Here is a 25233-nt window from a genome sequence, read left to right as displayed (position 1 = left end):
CTTTATTCCAGCAAAACACAACTGTCTGATTTTTATTTTTGCCATTCTCCCACGGCAAAATATCCATGGCAGATATTCCAAGTTTGTTTTAAACCAACACTGCTGACTGACAGCTACATGAGGGACACCTCAGCCTCTTCCTGAGCAGTTCCAGACCAAAGTCCATAATAATTCCAAAAATATTCCAAAGCTGATAAAACTGACACGTAGATCAATCACAGTAACATTCAATGTTCACTTGAAGCATTTCCAAGTGATTGCTAACTAAGGGAAATAAAAAAGCAGGAAGAGCTCTGGACCCAATCCATGGGACATGTGCACCAGGAATGAGCCAGAAGCCAAACAAGGTAGGACAATGCCCCTGGTGGATGTTCTTGTCTCAGGAATGTAATTGCAATTGCTGACTGACAGAAACTCCCATCCTCTTATCTGCTGCCACCAAACAGCAAAGCAGAAATGGCCACTGCAGAGCTGAGAAAGGGCTCAAAAGCACAGTTAAAATAATCATAATGTGCTTTGGGTCAATGCAGGTCTTACCTTGAACTGCTCTGGGGAAGAGAAATGCAGGGGTAGCATAAAACCACATCCTTTTGGTTCATAATTTAGCGATGATTACTTGGCTGAACTTTAGCCAGTTGTTTTTTAATGGGGGCAATAGAAGATACAAATATGAAAGTAAAATGGGCAATATAGAAGTCTTGTTCTCCCAGTTAACCTGTTATTTATGGCCAAGAGGAGGTATGGAAGGGTTTGTTTTGCTTTCTCATAATGCAGCAATCGAAACTCAGTCTTGGGGCAAAGGTTGAAGTGCAATAAAATGTGGCACCCAGAGTTTGTCCCTTCCACACCTTGGCTGGCAAAAGCCCCAAACCCACATGTGGGAACACATTGTCTCTTTTTTCCCCCTTTAAAAGCAGAAATTATAATTATTTTCTTATGATTTCAGTCACAGGAGTACAAGAGATCAAGGACTAACACTGAAACATGCAAAAGTCAAATATGTGAATAGTGAACAAGCTTAATTCTCGTGCTGCAGCCCTGGCAGTGGTGGTGTCCTCAGCACCCTCCTCTTCTTCCTTCCCTAAGAGGCCAACTGTTTAATTAATTGTTTTACATAGGTGAAATGGACCATTAGAAAACATTAGACAACACTTAATTTATCATTTATACAAGGATGAATGCAAATCATTTTGAGGTTTGGGGTTGGGTTTTTTTTTCCTTCCCACACCCCTAATTAATATTCATGAGGATAATTTCACAAAGGCAGTTATAAAACTATGTCAGAGGCAGCTTCAAAATATAGTTGTGCTAACAGAGAAAGAGGAAACTCTGTCCCCCTCCCCACCCCTGCAAGGGGGGATTTAAACCCAACACAAACATTTACTGAATGATGGGGTTTTATAATATTTTAATCGAGTTATTCATTACACAAAAAATAACACTGTGGAAAACCAGATAACGTTATACAAAAGCTAAGTTCATTTGTTCTGGACAGGTGGCCAGTCTGCAACTCCGTGCCGGCATCCAAAGCCCGCCCACAATAGCACTAAAGACGATTATGCAAATGCTCCCTATTCCCTGCTATTTTCCCAGGAATGGGAGAAGGGCTCCATGTGGAAGAAGCAATTGTTTCCCAGTCATGTGGAAAACAAACCAAGAGAAAGAAGGGAGGGAATGTGAACGGAAGATAGCAACACATCCCCTGGCCGGGCCGCGCCGAACGGGGAGATGCCTGGAATGATCCTACCGGAGCGCGGATAGCAGGGGTCAGAGCCCGAGTTCAGAGCCCAGGAAATGTATTCTTCACACTGCTGGACGTTTTCCTTGTGTTCTGCCACGGGACAAAGCAGCTGAGAGATGGCAGCTCTCCTTCAGCTGTAAGGCACCGCTCCAGAGGGAGCGCTGGCACAAGCGGGAAGTTTGGGGAAGATGGGCAGGTCGTCATCTCGTTATTTGGGAGCCTGGATTCCGGCCGAGCTCTTCCCAATTCCACATTTTGGTCATGGAATAAGTAAAATACAAATGTGCTATCTCGGACAATGAATTTGCTCCACTTCAGTCCTCCAGTGATTATTAATTTTAACATATTTTACTAAAATACACTGATGGCAGGGATGTAAAACTGATCCTTAAAAACTACTAGAATGTTTCTTATATTTCAAGCACAGTTCTTCAAAGCCCATGCCTTCAACCACCCATTTTAACCTCAAATGCTTTTCACCTCTCCCAAGTATCAGTTTTCCACCTAAGTACTCATGTAGATAACTCAGCTCTTCTTCTGCTGTCCCACTGGATCCCAGGATTCAGTTGGACACAAAAAAGACCGCAGGCAAATGATTGTGATCCAAGTAACCAGCAGCGTGCAACTTTATTAATTGTAAGTTAGGCATGACTAATTATAATTCTAATGGCAGGACTTTCCCTTCCCACAGAGCACCAGGTACTAAACGGATGCAGAGCAGCATTAATGGGTCAGAAGCTGTCACACATGAACAACCTGTGCCATTAGCACTGACTTTTACACAGGCTGAGAATTCAGCTCTGCAGCTGAATTCTTTATTCTCACTATTCATGAAGGAATTGTGGCTGCCCCTGTATCCCTGGAAGTGTCCAAGGCTAGGTTGGACAGGGCTTGGAGCAGCCTGGGATAGTGGAAGGTGTCCCTGCCCATGGTAGGGGGTGGAACAGGACGACCTTTAAGGTCCCTTCCAACCCATTCCAGCCTGTGACTTTGATTCTAAAGGAACCAGGTTTCTACAGTTGGTATCAGGAGACTAAAATAAGAAATAATCATCTGAGCCTTGCTCAAATAAAAATGCAATCAATTTAAAATCTTCACTTATTCCTCAAATAAGGACATGTCCATCTGATTTAGAGTGGGCCTCAAAGTCGGTTGAGTAGAATACAGGAGCAGTGTTAGGGATAATCCATATTTAAAGACCAACACCTCATTTGCTTGAAAGGTTTTCACTATTCCAGCCCTGTAATTTGAGTCAGTAAAGATGAAAGTTTATATAGTTGCCTTTTTAAAAAAAATTTTCAAGTATAGCTTTTCTGAACTTATTTTTTATGCTTCTTTTTGCTTCACCTCAATATTCCCTAATCCTTAAAGCAAGTTTCCAAAGCCCACATGCTTTGTTTTCCCAGTTGATGGAAATTTGGCTCCATTTCCATCACTACCTCTTTTCCATTCCGATTCCAACAACTTTACACTGAACTTCGATTCAAAAGAAATTTTTGGGCAGTTTCTGTCACTGCTTTAAAGTGATTTATCAAATCCTCCTTCTATCAGTGATGGTGCTGTTACTTTTCCTCATTCAACAGAATTTATAAATAAATTGTGGAGACTCTTGCTCATGTGTTCATCACATGTACACAGCCTTTATCATGTCTCCTGCCTGGCTGGAGTTCCTCCAGGATTTTTCTGACAACCAGAATTCACATTCTCCCTTTTTCTGCCAAGATACCAAGTGCTTTGCACTTCTAGTAACTCCACTGTTCTCTCTCCCTGCTTGCTTCCTGTAGGAATCTCCTCTGGGATCAGCCTACCTATTGGCTTCTGGGCACTCTGTAAGTCTTCCAGACATCTTTCACCCCTTGTGTTTGTGTTCTCAACTATTATTTGTCTTTCAGCATGGACATCTTTGATTCCAGTGCTCCACTTCAGACGCCTTTTATCTTGCCACACAACCCAGTTTTTCTCCACACACTCTTCTGACCATTCTTACCCACTCAGGCATTTTTGTATTTCCATTTTCAACACCAAATGTCTGGTCCATCTCTTCAATCACTTTTCTAATTTCCCCCCTTCAATTTCTAGCACTTCCCACCTCTATTTCTTTGTCTTGGCCTGGTAACACAAAACTTGATCAGCCATTGCCATAATCTCATTTTTTATGCCGTTCCACAGTTCTTCACCATTCACTTCTTCTTTCACCAGGGACAAAATTCCATCCCCCAGCTGCTTTGTTTTCTTTCCTGTATCTGGCTCTTTCCATCTGTGCTTATCGTAGATCTTCATCCCTGACACTTTTTTGGTTGCTTTCAGCTCTGCTGCTGCCAAAACTCACTTGAGCTCTGGAGGTAATTCTGGGAGAGAGGAAGCCTTCGACAGCCCCAGGAACATTCCCTGATTTACTGCAAGCTCCCTCTGGATTGCCAATCCTTGTTCACTGTCAGGTGCAATTCACTGAGCCTTTAGAGGACAGGGTTTATTCAGAAACTGAACGTTATAGTCACTCAGGAAAATAATCACGATCTTCAGAGAAAGTTAAAATAGTGAGCACAAGCGGAGCTAAAATAATAGATATATTTTCTATTTTAATTAAAACATGCTTGCAGGGCATGCCATTGATTTTGGCATATGAGAATACCACTACCAGCTTAATATAGGATGGTACATAATTGGATTTTACTTAAAGTTCTGCTCTTTCATTTAGTAGATTTTAAAAGCTAATTATTACTGGTCTTTAGTTCCAGGTATTCACAACATTGATGGAAGGATAAAAAACATTTAGGATATAAACAAGAGGACAGAGAAAATACTGTTCACTAAAGGGGGAATAAATCCAGCCTGCTTTAGTAGAGTCCAATTCACAGTCCCCATGACATTTGTCCTGTTAAAAATTCCCACAACCATGAGCAGAAATCCCATCACCAAGATGCCACAACACTGCTTTCACTTTCCCTCTCAGGACTGTGTTTCTCCAACATCCCACAGGTACATCACCAGGTGTACACCCTGAAATTGTGGCTGCCCCAGCCTTGGAATCGTTCCAGACCAGGCTGGACAGGGCTTGGAGCAACCACGGATAGTGGCAGGTGTCCCTGCCCATGAGCTTTAAGGTCCCTTCTAATCAGAACCATTCCATGATCTTATCATAACACAGATGTTCTTCCCACTCTTGCTTTGCAATTCCTTTACAAATCCAGGTGATTAAAGGACACTTGGTGATTTACACACGGCCTGGCTCCACCTCACGTTCACTGGCCCAGTGACACACAGGCCCTTACAGACACTCACATTAGCCTCAGCCTTTTCCAAAATTTAATAGGCACTTCAAAAAAAATAAGACAAGGAAGCAGTAATAAAAGATTATAACAAATTATCTTTCAAAAGTCAGTTCCAAATAGCTGATTTTTCTTATTTACATCATTATTATACCTAAAAGAAAACTCATTTTCTCCTTCTCTCACACACAATTATATGATTGATTTAGCATATAATTAAGACACTTTGACATTTGTCAACTCCTTGTTTCAATGTAAGCCTCCAGCCCAATATTTTCTGTACACCTCCACAGATAGAGCCACCATTCATTATTCAGAGGTTTCTTTGCTGCAAACCAAAGATGTTCTGATAAATAAGTTTTGGACTCATTACAAGGTGAGCCATGTTTGAGTTTCCAATTATCGTGGGTAACTCAGTTATTAATTCTTAAAATATTTTTGCTCTTTGCACATTATTCAGAGTTCTGCAGGGAAAAACCTTTGCTACAAGTCATAGGGAGAAGAGGAAAAAGAAATTCATTGTAAATTATCAGCTGCTCCTGGGAGACAGAGACATTGCAGTGTGCCAAGTCAAATTAATCCCAGACACAAAGATGTGAATAAAGCTTTAAAACTGAGATCAAGCAGGGAAATTAAATAGATCACTCAGAAAAAATAAAACTAAGTTCATTTGGTACTGTATTTTACACCCTGGCCAATGTGTGTTTAAAATTCCATGGTTTTGCAAAGGAAAATGCTCTTCACAGGAATGCCTGAAGCCAAAAAGAAGCCAGTGCTGACAAAGAGCCCGGAGATTGCAGATGGGCTTTCTCAAGTCTTGTTTTAAGCAAACACATCAAGAGCAAATTTCTGCTAAGGAAAACCAATGAAATCTGGTTTAAAAAGATCTGAAACAGAATCAAAACCAAAGTGAACTGCATTCAGATTTAAGTCAGCATTGCTAGATAACAGATTTTAGAAAACCAACTTTTATTTAGCCCAGGGCAAGCTTCAAATTTGCAGTCTGGGCTCATGTCTCCACTCTAACCTTTTTTAATTCTGGTTTTCTTTAAATAAACCCTATGTTTCTGAACACAATGCATCAAGCTCAGCTCTGATGTGACTTATTAACTTCCACAGGGCTAGGTCATTAGAAAACATTTCTATATTGCTGCAAATTTACATAGTGCTGTACAAACACAGAAGGAAATATTCCCTACGTGGAAGCACTTGGAACACAAATAAACCCCCCCAAAAGCAGGGTAAATCAGAGTTCGGTGGGACCTGGCAGCTGCAGAAATCAGGGGCACAGAAAAGTGTCACTGAGGGTGAAATAGGAAAGATATTGACAGAAGTGAACTAAAACCTTGTGGAAAGTTAATACACAAGGGCTGGGTGCTTTAGAGCTTCACAAACAAGGAGTTTAATGTAAAAAATTAAACAGAAAAATGGTCTGTATCAAATATTTTCATAAATATTGGAAGAAGTTTTAGTTCAAGTCATTTCATTGCCACATAAGGGGTTTTAGTACTTTGACAATTGAGAAAGACATTCTGGCACTAATATAAAGGCAAAAATGAATCAAAACATACATGAAATATGAAAAACTCATCACTAAGAAAGATGAGATCTCCCTCTTTTCCAAATGAGAATCTGATTTGTTTGGGAAAGGAAGACAGAAAGGCAGATTTAGCAGTTAAAAACAAATGTAGTGCTGGTTAGAGGCAGGAAAGATCTACCTGAAATCACAACACTGAACATAGCAAAAGAGGATTCCCTGAAACCATCAACATGAGATATTCAATCTGTGGGCAAGAAAAGCCTGGGATGACTAAAAACTGAATCACCTATGGCAAAGCTTTCTGAAAAAGTCAAGAATCACAAAACCAAAGTCACCACACTGACAGAATCCCACCTGAGCAGCAGCACATGAATGATTTAACAAGCCCACATGCAAGCAGGGATAATTATAAAATAATGTGGCATGGCATGGTATTGATATAAATGAGAGGCAATTCATGGCACTAAATTGCTTCTCACCTTTAAACAATATCTTAAAGCCATGCAGGACTTTGGTTTGTATCTCATTCTTCTGCTCCCTGTGAAATCTGATCACAACTCATCCTGAGCTTACAAAAACCACTTGCACAAGGTCACCTTGGCACCAGAGCTGCTCTGTGGATTTGTATTTTTATTACTATTTGGTTGTGGATCTGCACATCCCAGCAAATACATCTTCCAGACACTCTGAAAGGCAGCAGTGGCAGCTCTTCATTTTGTTTGTCATTCCCCACTCCTACAACAGGGAAATTTCTGGGCACATTGCCAAATTATTTTTAATTAAAAGCTCCTCTGCTTTTGATTCTTTAGTAACTTGGTTACCAGCTCCATCGACCACTTATGTGGGGAAAGGAATTTAATATAAAAGTGGTTTTCTCTGGTGTTTACAGAACTGGTGACAGTATAATTTGGAGTGGGGAGACAGCTGGCAGTGCAGTTAGAGAAAGAAAACACTGAAAAAGTTGAGACAGAAAAAGCCCAAATCAATGGAGCACACTGATGCTGTACAAGTGCTATTTATTTTAGTTTATCAGCTGGCAAACCAAAGTGCTTTCTTCAGCAGAGAGGAAGCTCTCCCCGAGTACCTGAATAATTATTTAATATTAATTTAGTATTAATACCTCAATAATCCATCCATTAATTCCTGTGTTGAAGCCACATTTCAAAAATAAAGAAATAGAAGATCTTTCATTAAAAGGACATCTCCTGCACATGAAAGAGGGCTGATTAAATACATCCCAATCAGATACAAACCAGTGGAAGGTACAAATATTTCTTGGATAATAAAGGCTGACTGAAGAGTTTACCAGTTCTATTTATTTAAAGGCTGGGTTGGCTCTTTTTTAAATGGTGGGAAAATATCTCTGATCTTACTTATCAGGAGCCTCTGGTCATGGATTTTAACACCTGACATATCAAAAATGATGAGTGGCCTCCCTGATAACCTGAGTGAAGTGGGATTTTTTTGTTCCACAAAACCACCTGCCAAGTGACTCAGTGCAGCAGCCAAATTAGTTCCTGAGGATTCTTCCTTGAAATTGATGAAGAAAAGTGGATTTCAAGGTCAGATATTGGAGCAGAATAAGGAGAACCAATACAGGTGATACCTCTGGAAGAGCTGCCATTGTGCTTTCAGGAAAAGGAAAAGGAAAACAAGACAGAATTATGGGATGGGCTGGGACACACACTCAGTCAGACATTCTATTATTTTTGCTGGAAAATGCTTTTTAAATGTGAACACCTAAAGCTTTAGGTACTGCGAGAAAAAAAACCAAAAACAAACCAACCATAAAATACCCAAAAGTTCTGAACAGATCAGAACAGCAGAATTCCCACAGAATTCCTGCTGAACACACAGGCTGATTCCATCAGCCAGCCAGGCCATATCCCTGCTCCCAGCTAAGGCTAAATTCCAGCAGTGCTTCCTCAGCATGTCCTAATCCTACCATGAATCAGCAAACATTTCACGCTCCTGAACCTGGACAAACTGCAAGAATAATCAGGGAGAGACTCTGTCAAACAGCACATCAGAAAGTGGCTGAAAGAGTCAATCTGTTTATTCCTGTTATATACAATGCTGGGAGGATTGGAGTTGGTGGAATTTTACAACTGGCTTAGAGAGGAAAATATCACTGCTCGGTGAAAAGAAATTCCTGTGAAGCAGAGAGTATTTTATTTTTAACAAAATGACTCAAATTTAGCTACATTCAATATCTGCAGTTGGAAGCTGAGCCTCACTTCAGCTCTGTGGCTTCCCAAGAAGAACACACATTTTAGGAACTAAAATTATTTCCTAGGAGGTTGTTTGCAGCATTTTACAAGAACCTTTAAAAGGTCTTTGCCTCATTTCTTTATGCCTGACACACATAGGGGAAAAACCCAAACAAAAACATTAGATAAGCTGCATGAACTTGCAAAACATGTAGTGTGAGGGGATTTTTTTTTTAAGATTCAAGAGTTCAGTTTACGAATACACAGCAAAATCCTTTTTCTCATAGATTTTTCCCCAGAAAGAAGTTTTAAGGAACTAAGGAGTCATGGTACAAGCGTGAAGGTCACCATAAAGATGGTGATAAGATCCACTGCTAAAAAAATAAACACCACCCACCCCAACCCCACAATTTTTACCATTTATTGGTGTGTAATTATTGCTACAGAGGAAATCAGCTTTGAAATCAAAAATTATCATTTCCTGATCTTGAACCATGGAATATTGGGTGTTTGGAGTCACAAGGATCATCAAAGTCTTTGTTATTTGGAGGGAAAGAAGATGTATTTCCACCACATATATTCAATATTCTATATGCTTTTTGTTTTTTTTTTCTGTGGAACAAGTACAGAGTTCCTTGCAGGGGAAAAAAAAAAAGAAGTATTTTTTCAAGGTATTTCTAAGAATTCTTGGTGGAACTCCCAACCAAAACCCTTCTGCAGACGAATTCCCAGAAGCTGTCTACACCTTGCATCACATTTCCAGATTTTGTTATGTGAGGGGGATTTTGCTTCCTGAAGGCCTAACACACAACCTGCAGGCTACAAGAATAATCAAAAATCAACATCTGGATGTATTCCAGCTGTTCCTGACTCTCCACGACCCCTTTTAGGTGAAAGCAAGGATTCAGCAGCTGCTGAACAGGGACCTCCACACCTTCCATTTAAAGGGAAACACTGAAGGAATAAATGGGAAGCTGTGTTTAAAGGAACTTTGGGATCTTCTGAGAAGCCTCCCTTGGCCACCATTTGAGAGAGAACCTTTTGCTTCCAACTCTGAGGAACAATTGATAAACTTGACCCTGGCTCTGGGGTGTCTTCCCTGTGGATGTCAGAGCAGAGGGGAGTTAATGCCCTGCAGGATTTTCTATCCCCTCCTAGCAGCAGGTGAATATTTACAGCATCTCTTCAAAACTCAAGCCCTAAAATTGAATGCATTGACCCAAAAATTTGCTTTCCCCCCTCAATTTTCACCAAATATCCTTATTTGAATATTTATATGTATTTTTATAAAATATATATTATATAAGAGTTTATATTATTATTATTATTATATATAATAATATATGTCTTATATATAATAATATTCTTATATGTAAGTAAACAATTTTAGCATCATTGCACCTGGTAATAGCTTTATAATTGAAAACTGTTTTTTTAAAAGGCAAGTAGTGTATTATCTGCATTATTCACTTTCACGAACACAGAAAAAATAATCCTGCTTACAAATTCCACTCCCAACCACATTTACTGGAGGGCATTCATAGAGATGCTTTGCTCTGCCTTAAGTGAACATAAATCATCAGGCAAAACAAAACCAGAAAGCCAACACGAGACAGAAAATGTCTTTCAAGATGCTGCTGTAAATACAAGAAAACCCCATGTGATAGGAAAAATGCAAATTTTTGGCCAGCCTATTTGGATAGACAATCAAAAAGCAAACACAGATGTACCTGGCATCCTGAAGAGAAATAAATCCAGGAAACCCAGGAGCTCACAAATTTCACATCTCAAAAAATGTAACCAGCCCTTGGTATTTTATTTTTTTTTTTTAAATTACCTCTTTATGGCTTGTGAAGGTTAAAAAAAAAAAGCTCTGAGCCATATTTGGACACAAGCAGAGCTAAGAAAACCAATGCTGAGATTTTTTTTTCATAAATCTGTAGGCTTCCTCCTACTCAATTAGTTTCTGTTTGCAACCAATATGAAATATGCTTTTATTTTTGCTGAAAATATGACAAACTACCCTTTAAAACTGCAGAAGGCAGTGAAGAGTATATTGCTAGAGGAATGAGCAGCAGTCAGGATATCTGCCTAGCAGAAAACATGGAGAAATATTGAAAATTTAAAAAGGGATAGCAGGAATAACTCTGTGCCATCATCAAGACAATTCTGGCAACTGAAAAGAATGTTTTGCATCTATAAATTAAAATGTAAATCAGTATTAAGGTTCTGTTCCTGCACTATACCTACACTGGATTTTCCCCTCATGAATGTTCACTGATGTTGATGTCACTAACTTACCCATCAAACCACATTTTAAAATATTTTTCAATAAAACAGAAGTTAATTTATTTTTAAATATATGGAAATCTCCCAATATAAAACTTGTTGCACTGGCTTATTTTATTTCCTATGGAAAAAAAAATGGAAAACTGTTTAATAAGTAACTTAATGAATAACAACCAAACACTACTAAAATAAAATAGTCCCAATCCAGTAACCAAGTGGAGCCCATCATCTACATGGGATGCCAGCCACCTACACATTCCAGAATCCAGCTGAACAAGCATTTTTCCTTATCTAAAGCACCAAGACGTTCAAACATTTTTATTTATTCCTTCTAAAATTATGTGGAAGGGAATGACTCAGCTGAGCTTCACTGCTGACCACACACACTATAAAACAGAACAATAAATGTTTGAGGCAACAGTTTGGAGAACTCTCAGAAATAACCCCTAGGATCTAAAAGTTGATGGCTTTCCTCTCTCCCACCTCTTTTTTTGGAACTGTAAGCAGCTAAAAGGGCTTCATGTGTATAAAACTGAACAAGTCACCCACTGTGGATGCAGAGTCTGACACTGAATAATCATTAAGGGGAGATTTGACTTAAACATTCTCTGTTGGGTTGGTTTTGTTTTTTTTTTTTTGAGGTGTCAACACGTTCTGGTTTATCCACGTCTGAAAGCAAACTTCCAAGATTGGAAAGGGCTAGAAGGGAGTATAGTTTTTAAAAATAGTTAAGAACACATCTACTTTACCCTTTAAATAATCCTCTAAGACAAACAGCTTCAGTAGCCAAGAAGCTCTGCCCAGTTTTCCTTACATCCATCTAATGAATTCCTGAGGGTCCAACATGAAATCTGGATCCCTGGGGTTGGGGATTGCTCTAGATGGAAAGGATGACAGGCTGCTCCTGCAAACCCACGTTCAGGCCTTTATACAGTGTGAACACAACTTTATGTCTTTAATTATTGAATAGTAGATAAAATGAGCTCTTTCTTAAACTTTTTTTTATTTTGTTTTTGGTTTTTATCTAACCAGTGAGACCTCTTCAACAGTAAAATTAAGGTAAGCTGGTCTGAGACACATGAAAAGGAAGAATAACTTTTCAGAAATGTCACTACCTAAAATACAGTCACACATAGCCCAAAATCATTTTAATTACTGTGCAGGATGTGCAATTGAACAGTTTTTCAAAGTCCCAGAGAAAAAAGGAACACTATCTCCTGTGAATTACCTCTGTCAGCCCAACACTTGACAACCAGCAGAAGCAGCTAAACTGGAGAAAATTTAATCAGCTGAATTAACCAACTGAACTATACAAAGAATAAGACTTTCAATACTTTCATTTCTACACAGGTTATTTTTTTTAAACCAACATTTTCTTTTTAATTACACTCTCCTGAGTACCATTTCCAGGGAAACCAGTGATTGCTGGTTTTCCCTAATTTATGGTCTTTTGATTGAAACAGAGAAGGTGCTCATTATTAGGTAAAGAGGCACAGTTTTGTTGGATACAAAGTAATTTTTTTTCAATTGATGGCTCCAGAACAAATGCAGGGCTAACAGACAAGGTGCAGAAATACAAATAAAGACAAAAGAAAGTTAAGAGATAAACAGGCCACTTGTTTGTGGCCTACTAGAAAATACAAGGAAGGGATGATGGATAATGTTCATGCACCAAATATTTGCCTTCTTACCTAGAAGCTTTAGGGATTTAAAAATCCCCAAACAAACATCCCCAAATGCATATCCAGAGCATTCCTGGGCATATTGACTGCTTGCAGATCCCTGCGCAGCCATGTCCAGCGGTGCTCTGCAAACCAGGACACATTTCCTGAGAAATTGATACCAACCCAAAAGCTGGGAGGAGAACATGGCACCACCATTATCAGGGGAATGGGAAAAATGGAGCAGGAAAAACAGCCAAGGAGGTGGCTCAGGCAGGGCCTGGGCTCTCAAACAACCCTGAGAACAAAGATGTGTTTTTCCTGAGGGATGCAGTTCGGGAAACAAGTTGCTGAAAGATTTTTCCAAGTATAAAAAGGACAAGGTAACTGTAACAAATTACAGTTTGGTTAAGGAGTTTGGAACAGGCAACCTCCAGGAACCTCTGCCACCAAAAGAACTCTGAGATGACTGTGAGATGTGTATGAGGTGTGGAAAGCTAGGAAATCACAGAGTATTGTATTCCCAGGACAAGATATAAGGAAAGATATGGAAAAGGAACCCAAGGAGAGGTGGAGCAGCCTTGGCAGGGTATGGCTGGCACAGACTCATGACTCAGCGCTGGTGGTGCTGCTGCTGCTTCGGAGGCCTAAAGTTTCCACTGTGCATATTTTGGAAGCCTTGAGTTGTGACTCGCCTGCCCTCTTAAATCCCAGGAAAGAGAAACGCAGCTGCTGGGAAGGATGACTGGGTTGAATGTGTTAGGAAAGAGCTGAGATGCTGAGGCAAAAACACTGAGGCAGTAGAGAAAAAACGATGCCCACAGAAGCAACTCATGGATAACTCCACAGGCTGCAGGAGCCACTGCCTGGCTCACGGGTGGAGCTGAATGGCCAAGCAAAGAGCAGCTCTGAAGAATAAAGTTTTTCATCCGCAAGCAGAACCACTTACAAGGATCCAAATTCCAGGCCCTGGATGCTTCTGAGCACAGTAATCGGAAAGAAAAATAACTGCTCTTACAAGCAGGCTCAGAGAAACTTGCTTGCATCAGTTCAGAAAAAAAATGGGGTTTCTTTATGAAGGGCTTTCTTTGTAGGGATAGAGTAATTCTAAGCTTAGCAGCCCCTTTATAAGGAACTAGATGTTTTCACTGAAAATAGAAGCTGACAGTCCTGCTCTGTTCTTAGAGAAATATTATTTTAACCTAAAGAATTCCATAAAAACTGTAGCAGATAGCTTAGCATTTTTAAAAGGCCGCCTTTTAAAATTCTTTTTAAATGGACTAATACTGCAGTGCAGGGCATTTTCATTTTTCTTCTAACAGTACAACCAGTGAGACAAGATCAAAATTAGATATCCCACTTTTTCCCCCACTTTAAGTTCTGACATGTGTTTCTTGGAGACAGAAAAGTACACGAACAACTGAATGCAAAATCTACATAAAAAGAGAAGGTCAACGATAATATTGTTTGGAATGTCACTCATAGACCCACGGTCTTTGTTCCAGGCAAAGTATATTATATTAAATGTTAAACGGACATTTAATATAGAGAATTCTAAAGAGTTTCTTGTTTGGGGGAAAAAAGGGAAACGTGCACTAAGAGGTTGAACTGTGACAAGTGCAGAATAGTATCAATAATCCCATTATAACACCTGATTTGTCAAACTTGTCTCTACAAGTTATTCTAAAATTCACAATAGTGTTCCTAACCATTTATGAAATGGAGCAGATCAGTCTTTGTGGCCTTCATGGCCACTGATTTTCCATGCTTTGTCAGGAAGAATGGCCTGAATAGCCACGGAGTACTACACTTCATTTTCCTGCCCCGCTTATGGATATCCCAGTGCTTTGAATAGAGAACATAATCCAAAGGTAGCACCAGGCAGGTGTTTTCTTTCTGGAAGCAGCAAGTTCTGCTGATGTATTGTGCACCACCATGGCTGAAAGGACCAAACCAGGCCATCAATATGCATGATCTCCACACCAGCCAGTGACTGGGAAGTGCTATGGATCCTCTCCATAAAAATGGAAAGTTAGTCATGCTGAGATTTAAAACAAACTAACAAAACAGTCCAGGCTCCAGGTATATCTGAAATCATTGGCATTCCACACTAAACATGAGATTCTTTAGGAATATGGCAAGGAACAAAGACTTAAAGTGATTGCTCATAATCCAGGTTGAAACACAGGTCTTACTCTGAGGGTTTTTTACCTAAAGAATCCAAATCATATTTAGAAAACACCAGTGATTATCTAAAAGAAATATGCTAAATTAAGTCACATAATCCCAGAATGGCTTGGGTTGGAAGGGATATTGAAGATCATCCAGTGTCACCCCCTGCCACGAGCAGGTCCACCTTCCACTGTCCCAGGCTGCTCCAAGCCCCATCCAGCCTGGCCTTGGACACTGCCAGGGATCCAGGGGCAGCCACAGCTTCTCTGGGCACCCTGTGCCCAGGCCTCACCACCCTCACAGGGAACAATTCATGGGTATCAACCAAAGATATCATCTCCAAGCAAGCATCAGCTCCTTCTGAAGGCTCCACACCCTCCCTGGTTTCCAGGGTCCATGAAAGAGCAGGAGGAAGCTCAAGGAAAGCAACACAGTTTGTTTACAAGCAAACCTGCCTGACACAGTTGTCTGTGACAGATGGGAGCAACTACAGCAAGATTCCAAAGAAAGGAAAAAGAGGAGTCTCACAGCCCTCAAGGATCCATGGGGGAATATCACTCAGTGCAGGATTAGGCCTGAATGGCTCTGGCATTTTTGCTATTGGATCCAGAGATTTCTTGGATACAGCTTTTCCCACTCCCCCAAGCAGATGTGCCAACCAAGCTTCAGGGAGTAACACCCAAAATAAAATCACATACGAAGCTTCCGTGGGTCTGCTGCCTTCTCCTATAGAAATTACTACAACAGGAAAGGTGGAATATTCAAGTCAAATCTTAGATCATAGGATTTCTGTACCTTTTCTCTCTGTACAGGTAAGAAATGAGGTGCCACATTCACACAGCCACCACTGGGAAAAAAGGGAACTTGGATAAAGTCTCCTCCAGGCTCTGGGCTGGAAGAGCATTCCCCAGTGCTGCTGGACAAAACCAGGATTTTCATATTCAATTAAACCAACACACTGAATGTCTGCTAAAATGGTCTGCAATACTAGCAATAAAATAGAAAGAAGTACCTCAAAGCTCTGCCACACTTTTAGGTAGCACACATGAAGCACCTCAAGCCTCCAGGGTCACTTTGTACAGGTTGGGTTTGTTTGTCTGTTTGCTTGTTTTGGAATATTTTGTCTGTCTTTTAAAACAGACACAATGATAAAACCAACACTTGCAGACCCTCTTCATGTGAGTTCATTCCTGGGAAAAGGTTCCTATCTGAATTTTTCCTAGTGCTCCCTACAGAAAGTTTGAAAATAGAATAAAGACATAGATGGGTTTCAAAGCAATTTGTTGTCTTTCAAATTAATTGCTACCAAATATATCCAGATACAGCAGCCATTCAGTTCAGGATACCCAGGACAGAAATTTCAACCTAGTCCACCCATGCACTACAAGTGAAAGTTTCTCTGCAGAGAAACCACAGAATGACAGCTAAATTCCTCCCAAAGATAAGCCTGAGATAAAACAAAAAAACAACCTAGTTTCTGCATATGGGCTAATTACAAACTAAACTCTCCTCACAGGATCTGGAGTATAGAAGTCAAAGATCCTAATTCCCTAAAAGATGAAGTGTCCTAAGTCTTACAAATACATCTTCCATAAACACACACAAATTTCCCAAGGTTTTTTAAAATTACTGCTTGATTACCGAAGTCATCAATTTCACCATAGAAAAAAACCAAGACAAATGTCTTAGGTAATACAGAAATACTCTAGAGGGAGGTTTAGCACTGCAGTAACTAAAATCATCCTCACAGGAAGAAACAAGTAACTTGAGTTCATCAGTTAACAAAACAGCTCCTGAGCAGTCAATCCAGGGCTGCTCCTTGTTTGTCCCCAAGTCGGGGACCCACCCTTAAAGTCCACAATCTTTTCCTGCTCTCCCACAGCAACCTCCTGCATCCTTTGGGATTAAAAAATCCAACCCATTCTGCCCAGACTGCAGGGAATGATCTAATGGAAAGCTGCTTGCTGGGTGTGCAGGGCAGGTACCTCAAGTTATTTTTTCCTGCCGCTCCAGGGGTTCCGTAGCTCAGAGGCAGAGGAAGGACTTGGCTTCACTCTGGAATTTTTTTTGTATTCCAAACTGGTTGTAAGGCTGTGTTTGCCATGCTGCAGTTGTTTTGCCTGCTGGGATTTAGGAATCAGCCCAGGTGACTGGTGTTCCATGCTGACAGGGTTCTATTTACAGAGCTCCCCAGCACCATTCCCAAATCTCCAGCTGTTCCTGCGCAGTGTCTGCCATCCTCCTGCTACTACAGCCACCACTGAAACACTGCAATACATCAGTGTATTTTCAAAAGAGTTGAGTTTCCATTCTATCAGAGACTTGTGTTCTTTTGGTTAAAATTCACTCAATTTCTCTCATTCCTTACAAGTGAAATACCATCACCTTCCCAGTCTTCACAGGATAAAGATAAATCGGTTAACTTTCACAAAGTGTATATATAGATATAAAATAAATCATGTTGCATTTATTTATGAAGTATCTACTTTATATATTATGTATACTCATGCACATATTATACGGACAAAAACTGCCATAGGAATATTGTAATTTTTTAGGAAATATTAAAGCATATATCCTGATGTCTTGAAATGAGTGTGTTTTCTAGGTCTGGTGAGACACAGAGTGAGGGAAATGGGTAATGGTGACCATGGTGTCTGCTTACATCCACCTCCCCACCTTTCCTGCTCCTCTCACATCCATTTCATCTTATTTAGGGCTCCTCTCCTGACCACTACCATGGCTATGAGGAGCTGCCAACTGGACTGTGTGGCTATAAACTACATTAACTCTTCTATTCTCCACATTTGAAAATGTTTTAAATACATGAAGTTTCTCAGTGCCACAGACACAGCAATCAACACCGAGTGCCCTGTCCCCTCCTGATGACAGATAAGCTGGTTTTACCGAGCACCCACAGCTATTCAATGTTAATTTGACCTCTAGAAAACACAGAGAGGAGGGAAAAAAACCCTAACAATTACTACCTCTTTTTAAAAAGCAACTGAACAGGCACTTCTACCTGTGCCTCACTTAAAATGTAGCTCAGGGAATCCGCTCTCCCACCTTTTTTTGTACAACATCAGTGCCTTTAGCTGAGGTACTACAATTAGAAACTCATTAGCATGCAGGGAAACTCAACCTCCTCGAGTTTACTTGCAATTTCCAAGGAGCCAGGCCATACTGATTGCCTGGAGTCACGTTTTACTCTGAAACAATGATAATGTAACATTAAGAAAAACCAAAACATGACAAGGAAGGTCATCTGCGTGTTCCCAGACTGTGAGAGACCCGTCTCTCAAGTTAAAAATGTGAAATAATAGTAACTGCAGCAGAGATGTATTTACAAACTCAAGAAAAAAACCCAACATTTTATCTTTTAACATGCTGGGTAAAACAGTTTTTTGTAGGTAGCAGCAAAAGCACACATTCAGTAAACTGTTCTTTCACCATAGGAGTATTCTCAGCCACTGATTTCAGGTAGCTTATTAATCATGGAGAATAGCTAATAATAACAATATAAAATTGCAATTTAAATACTATTAACAGGCATACTGTTAGTGGGAAATGAGAACCTTTCTGAGCTCTCACTTCTGAATATTAAGGTAAGCCTCTAAGCATATATTAAATAATGAAGGACCAAAGATACAAGTGCAAGAGCTGAGTACAGAATCCCAACTGATCTAGAAAACTGCAGAATTGCTGATACACTGGATCCCTCTCCCATTTCTACCATGGCACAGCCTAGAAAAGCCAGGAAAGAACCCACTGGAGATGGACAATAAACAAAAAAATAGCTCCAAAAACCTTCAAAGACAACAGGTACAACAAGGTAAAAACACAGCGCAAAAAAAAAACCCTGGACAAAATGAGAGCAGGAAAATTTAAATCCAGGCCCTGTAATTCATCACATACATTTGCACCACTTACCATGTAATTAGGGGCAAGTTACAAACACTGGACTGGGGTGTTTCACTTGCCTTTGGACAGGTTCTCCTGCTCCCAACAAAAGCACTCTGTGTTTAGAAACTTGGCACCCAAGTGCAGGGCACCAACCTACAGGTTTTTTTAAACCAACAAAGCGTTCAGTTCTGGGAAACTTATTTTCACTGGCCACCCTTCTACTGCTTCTAACTTGCCAAAAAAAAGTCAGATGTCAGAATATTCCAAATTCCCTAAGGTGACAAGAGGCATTTGGAGAGAATCTGTGAAAAGGTTTAGAAATCTGGCTTCATAAACTACTGAGCATTTCCAGCTCTCTCTATAACCGGTTTAAAAGGAATATCCCACTGCTGATGAATGCGACTTCTCATTTATGTGGAGCACAACTTCTCTCCCTAAAAGGCTTTATGTGAAATTTTATTACCACCTCCGAAACAGAAATCCTTTTAGAGGCCCTGGAAGAAGCATCCAACATTGTTTTGGAGCTGTGCACTTATCAGCAATCCAAGGAAGCGATCCCACAAGACTTCATTCATATAAACAGCCATTCAGTGAATCTCAAATGCTGCAGCTGCACTGCTGCAAAGCTGGGGGGTTTTAAATCCAAGGAGCTGAAAGCCTCAGTTGTTAAGTCTGAGCTTTCCGAAGCGCAGAGTGTAATTATTTTTCCAACTTATCAAGACTATTCCCTAAATGCAGCAACTGTTGTGTCTCTGCATGTAAAAGACATTCCCAGTGTCCAGTGGATAAATGTATTAAGAACTGGTGCTAAATTTTCTACATCAGTTAAAAAAAAAATCACTCACAATACACATTTTTAACCACAGTTTCAGGAGGCACCATCATTGAAAAATTCAGGTATTTTAATCAAGTTTACTTCAGCTGCCAATGGAATTGATACTTGCCAAGGTAAATTCATATCCAGAGAAAGAATGGGAGCACCAATAACTTATGGCACTATTGTCAGTGAGTGGCCTTAACTCAGCACAAATTCCACGTGATGTAGGAAAGGTTTTCAGACATGTTTTAGGCTGAGAAGATACACAGAAAATCCAGCACTAAAAACCCATCCATCACAGCCACAGGAATCATCTTTTCCCAACTGACAGAGAAGTCTGGCCCCAGAACAAGTTTGCTCTGTGTATTTTGGGGGTGATGCAGCACTGAGGACTAAAAGGATGTTTAACATGACATCCTACAAGCTGCACTTGGAAGGAGCCTAGTGACAGCTTGTGTTCTCACATTCCACGTCAGGCACATCTCCAGTTGGATTTATGGCATACTGAGCTCCACGAGCTCACTCTCTTGGATTTTATTCTACCTTTAATCTATTTTAAAATAAATTAATGTATTTTTAATCTCTTGTACTTGGACTTAAGCTTCAAGAGCCTTTACTGTAAATTAAATAGGCAGCTTCCCCTTATTAGATGCTTTCTAATTTTGGACTGGGGGAGAAAAAGCAATCCTCCCTCTTTTCTCACAAACAAATCAAAATTCATTCCACTCCCTATCACAAGCACGAGGCCAAATCCGCTTTTATTTCAGATGAATGGGAAGCTGCTCTTACTGAAGAATGTGAATTTAAATTTATTTTGGACAAAGTAAGCCAGAACATTTCCTCTCCCTCTAATTGACCTGATTTTACCTTTCACTCAAGTTTCACACTGACTTCTGAGAAAACCACACGGAGATTGACTTCATAACAATTGGGGAAAAAATGTTAAAAATGTTTTCTGTACTTGAGAACTTCCTCAAGTCAAAAGACATGAAAATACAGAATAGGCCTAAGCCCTGCATAGACCAAACTGATTCAGAACTTAACACATTTTCATAGTAAGTCACTTATGGAAAAGATAAATGAAAAAAAACATACACCATGATAATCTGCTGATTAACAAATTATCCCAACAAAACAATGTCACCACCATCAAAATCATTCCAGAACCTACCTGTGCATATTCCTTCTCAATTGCAGCTCTTTTCTGACTGAATGCTCTGAAAGAAAGCAAAGACATTCCATTAGAACACTAAGCAAAACACTCCAAATTCAATAATTTCATCAAAATCCATTAACACAGAGAGCAAAACTCTACAAATTCAATAATTCACTTTAAAAGGAGCTTCTGCTGGACAGTCTGCAGAGTGAAACAGTAACAAAAAAGGGAAATGGTTCGACAAGTGCACATCAGTAGCCCAGCAACGATTGTGCGTGGACTTCACATATGTGATGGCTGAATTTCCAAGTTTTATTGGGCAAACTCAGTTCCCAGGGCTACTCAGTTCCCAGGCATAAATAGCATTTTCTTCATGAAAAGCTCATCAGCTTTCCAGTGGTACAGCCAAGGGAGGAATTTGGGAGAACAGAACAGGATTTGGCTTTATGTATCATTCAGACTTATTTTGATCAGAGTTATTTTCTTTAAGCTATACCACAAACTACTCAGCTTAAGGCTACGCCACAGGCACAGAAAAAAAAATCAAATTCTATTTAAGTTAGTTACACAATAATTCTGGTGACATGCCAATTTAAAACAAACAAACAAACAAACAAACAAACAAAAAACAAACAAAACAAAACAAAAAAAACCACACATGAGGAACATCCTCTAATAAAGTTAACTCAATAAAAAGGAGCTCTGGACTGGCGCCTTTTATTCCTGTCTATTCCATTTCATCCATGAAGAGCATCCACATGCTACAGGCTGAGCTTCTCCAACAGGATGTAAAACAAAAGTTCAAATGCATCATGATTGTTTAAAATTCTTCCCAGACCAACGACAGCCCAAAAGATATGGCCGTATTCCAGTTCCAACAGCTTAACTTCCCAAATCCCCCTCGTACAGCCCAGGTGGGTTCCAAGGGCTGACTCCCATATGAAACACCTCCATAGGAACAAGTAAAATTGACTGAGATGCCTGTGAATGAATTTCCTTTGTAAACCATTCCAAGTATTCCAACTAATATTATAACCCAATTTCCTTTAAGATCTCCTGTTCCAAAATCCAGTATCTCAGTCAGTTTAGCAAACACCTAGAAATCACAACGTTCCTCTGAAAAGACTCACTTTTCTATCAGAAGTATGAAGGACTGCACAAATAACTCCAAGGAATAATTGAAATGTGTTATCAATACGGAAAATGTAGAAGAAAACAAGCAGCAGTCTTTGGAACACAAATCTAGGAATACTTTAGGCAAACAAAGTTATTTTCCAATTCTCATGTAACTGTGTTTCAAAACATAGGATCAGGGCTGAATTACACCAAACCTGGATATGAAGTTGTGTATTTCACCTGAGCTTTTTTCCCACCCCATTCAAACCAAATTCATGTTAAATTAACTGCAAAACAATGACTGTGACAAGCAGGATGCCAGAGATATCCCCGAAGCCTTTCTACATTACAAGTTTTGCACCAGAGAAGAAAACAAAAAACATTCAACCAGCCCTTGTGGAGGATTACAAAATCACATGGGAATCAAATTGACTCCCAAAACCAACTGAAATCTTGGAATCAGATCAACCTCCAGCTCTGGCAGGAAAAAAATGGATTGTACAGCAGCACCTCCTTAGAAAAAACACTTTAGTTTTAGATTTTGTTCTGTATTTTAAATGGGGAAATAGTTGGCAAGGTGATGTATCCAATATTTAAATTTGCTTTGCTGAACGAGGAGAATGGTTGAGTACGGAAAGGCCGCCGGGATCAGCCGTCTGCATTCCTTGGAGCCGGTGCTCCCTGCGGCTCTGGGACTGCGCTTCCCTCCCTTGGGCCAACACAAAGCTGCTTTTAACCTTGGGACACTTCATACAGCAATCCTTCTGTGTCAACTATGAATGTATTACAAAACATGATGAAAGAGGGGACTGAAGTCAACACATTTCCCAGGAGAAAATTATTTTGAGCGGAGGAAAAGAGAAGTCTGACTAATAAATGCATCATAATTTCTTTACTTGGGCAGTGTGAAAACTTTGACGTGTGTATCCAGATTTAATGCGCAAAGCTGGGATAGTCTTAACCTTATTGTCCTACAGGATGGGCTTTCAAATCCATTTACATAAGGAAACATTTGTTTCCATGAAGTAATAAAATGTTTTCTAAGTACTGGTAACTTTTTAAGACACGACTAAGTGAGTCTGCAAGAAAGCAGGAACATTATTTTGTGGGTTTTTTTTTAACTAGGGAGCATTAATATCTACTTATACATCTTTTTCTCAAAGTAACCATTCACTTAAGTGCAGGAAACACCAGAACTGCACCCCCCAAAAAAGCATCTTGGTTTGTGGACAATAATTCCTGAATATCATCTTTATCCTGCCAACATTAATGCAATGCACTCAGTCCATTTTCCCCACTTTTCCTCAAGCTCTGTGAGACCAGGGAATTCTGAGAGAGCAGGAGAAAGAAAACTTCTCTTCCTGCCATCCCCATTCTGCTAATGCCACTTTTTCTAGTGCTGAACCCTCATTGTCACTGCAAATTCCCAACCCCAAATTTCAGCCACTGCCACACATTTCAATTACCCATATCACTTTAAAGCAACAGATGCTATGAAATATTGAGGTATCTTTTTATATTCCCATTGTAGAAGAGCATAACAATGTGAATTAAGGAGTCAAGTCAGTGGAGAATCATATTTCATTAAGTTTTCCTACAGGGAAACAGGAGAAACAGATGGGCTTAGTTATTTCATGGATGTCCACTTGGGCTGGGAACGTGTAAAGCTCACACCTTCATGAAAAATCAATATAAGAACATTAAAATACACATTAGAGTTTTATAAGGCAATGTGACATCTGCCAATATTGTGCAATTGTACAAATGGGAAAATCAAAGTCACAGCTTGCACAGCAGAAAGTTAAACCCAGTGACACCCAGAAAACCGGAAAGTGAATCAGTTGCTGTGTAAAAATTTAATTCCATGCAGAGCTATGCAAAAACATAAACACACACTTCACGTTCAGGGCTCTTGAATAAAAGAAGAGGCTAAATTTGCACCAGTGAGTGTATTTCTATTCAAAGGCTGAGAAATTCAACAATGAACCAGGCAAGGCCTGAATCCCATTTGGAACAATTTCTTGTGCAAGAGGATAATAATGATCAAAAACCCGAGGTATTAACTGGAAAATTCATAAAGCTCACCTGACACCAGCAGTTTGTGTTGGTAGGTTTTTTTGGCTATGAACGTTCAGACAAATTGTTTGGAAAATTTAATTAAATTTTTTAATCCTTACAATTAACACAAAGCCTCAGAAAAAGGTTAAACTAGTATCACACCCAAAACATCCAAAACCAAAAGAAACACACCTTTTGACTGACCTTGACCTGAAATTAATTCACCCCATCAAAAATTCCTGAAGTAAATTTCCCTAAGAATTGTAGAGCACACTGCAGCTGGGTTAAACCTGACTCAATCCACCAACACTCAAGAAGATGAATCAGTGAATTTTGAAACACTCAAAAATTTCCAGCTTCCCAGAAAGTAGATCAAAGATAATTCCTGACAGCTAGAACACACCAGTGGAAAAATATGAGTTTACAGCTTATGCTTATAATGCACACTGGGAGGACACACACTCAGTGTGCAATCATGTCCAAAGTATCCTGGTTTTTTTTAGTATACACTCACTCCGAAATTTTCCATTAAAAGCATGAAAACAGACAGCTCTCATTATAAAAAAGAACAGAAAAAGGGGAGCAGCTAGTTTTATCCCTGTGACAAGAAACACTCCATCAGCTTGAATGAACCCCAAATATTGTTGAATTTGCATTTATTCTTTCTTGCCCTCTTTTTAAACCATCACAGATTTTAAATGGTATTGAATTTTTTTTTTTTTTTGTGGGGCAAATGGAATAAATAAGCATATTGCATCACTGTTGGAAGGATAAAGATGATATTTAGGAATTATTCTCCACAAATCACTCCTGACCAATCTCTTTAACAGTGAAGACGTGCAGTGAAGTGTTTCCATCCAGGATGGCACTCAAGTCCCAGCCTGGAGTCCCAGCCTGGCCTGCTGCTGAAGGCTGGAATGCTCCTGAACTTGGCATTTGCCTTTGTTGACCTTCCAGAGGTTCCTGCCAGCCCCTGTCACTCACAGCTCAAGGTCACCCTGGCCACAGCCCTGCCTCCAGCCTATCAATGTTCTCCCCCAATTTAACAGGCTCCTTCAGCTTGCCAAAAGCCCCATCTCACCATCCAGCTTGTGACTGAAGTCATGGAGCAGCACTGATCCATCGACCTCTGAGGGATTCCCAGCTGCCAGCTGCACTTGGCCCTGTTCCCCAGCACTTAGATTTGGGAAGCCCAGCCAATTTTCCACCCAGCTATCAGTCCATGTGTCCCCAGCATGGCTGTAAAGGTGCTACAGGACTGTGGCAAAGGTCTCACCGAAGCCGCCACGTACAAATCATGC

General features: G+C 40.0%; 1 protein-coding gene across 2 annotated transcripts in view; it reads right to left on the bottom strand.

The window, feature by feature from the left end:
- FCHSD2 (FCH and double SH3 domains 2) overlaps positions 1-25233 on the bottom strand; it is a 121200-nt gene that overhangs the window by 73330 nt on the left and 22637 nt on the right. For both annotated transcript variants that reach the window (XM_083855410.1, XM_083855409.1), the window contains exon 3: positions 20774-20819. In XM_083855410.1, the coding sequence (XP_083711536.1) occupies positions 20774-20819 (46 nt within the window). The remainder of the gene's footprint in view (positions 1-20773; positions 20820-25233) is intronic.

Source organism: Zosterops lateralis (assembly GCF_965231275.1).
Source record: "Zosterops lateralis genome assembly, chromosome: 2".
NCBI classification, from domain to species: Eukaryota; Metazoa; Chordata; class Aves; order Passeriformes; family Zosteropidae; genus Zosterops; species Zosterops lateralis.
The sequence above is the reverse complement of the archived record's forward strand: the minus strand, read 5'-3'. Positions and strand labels throughout refer to the sequence as shown.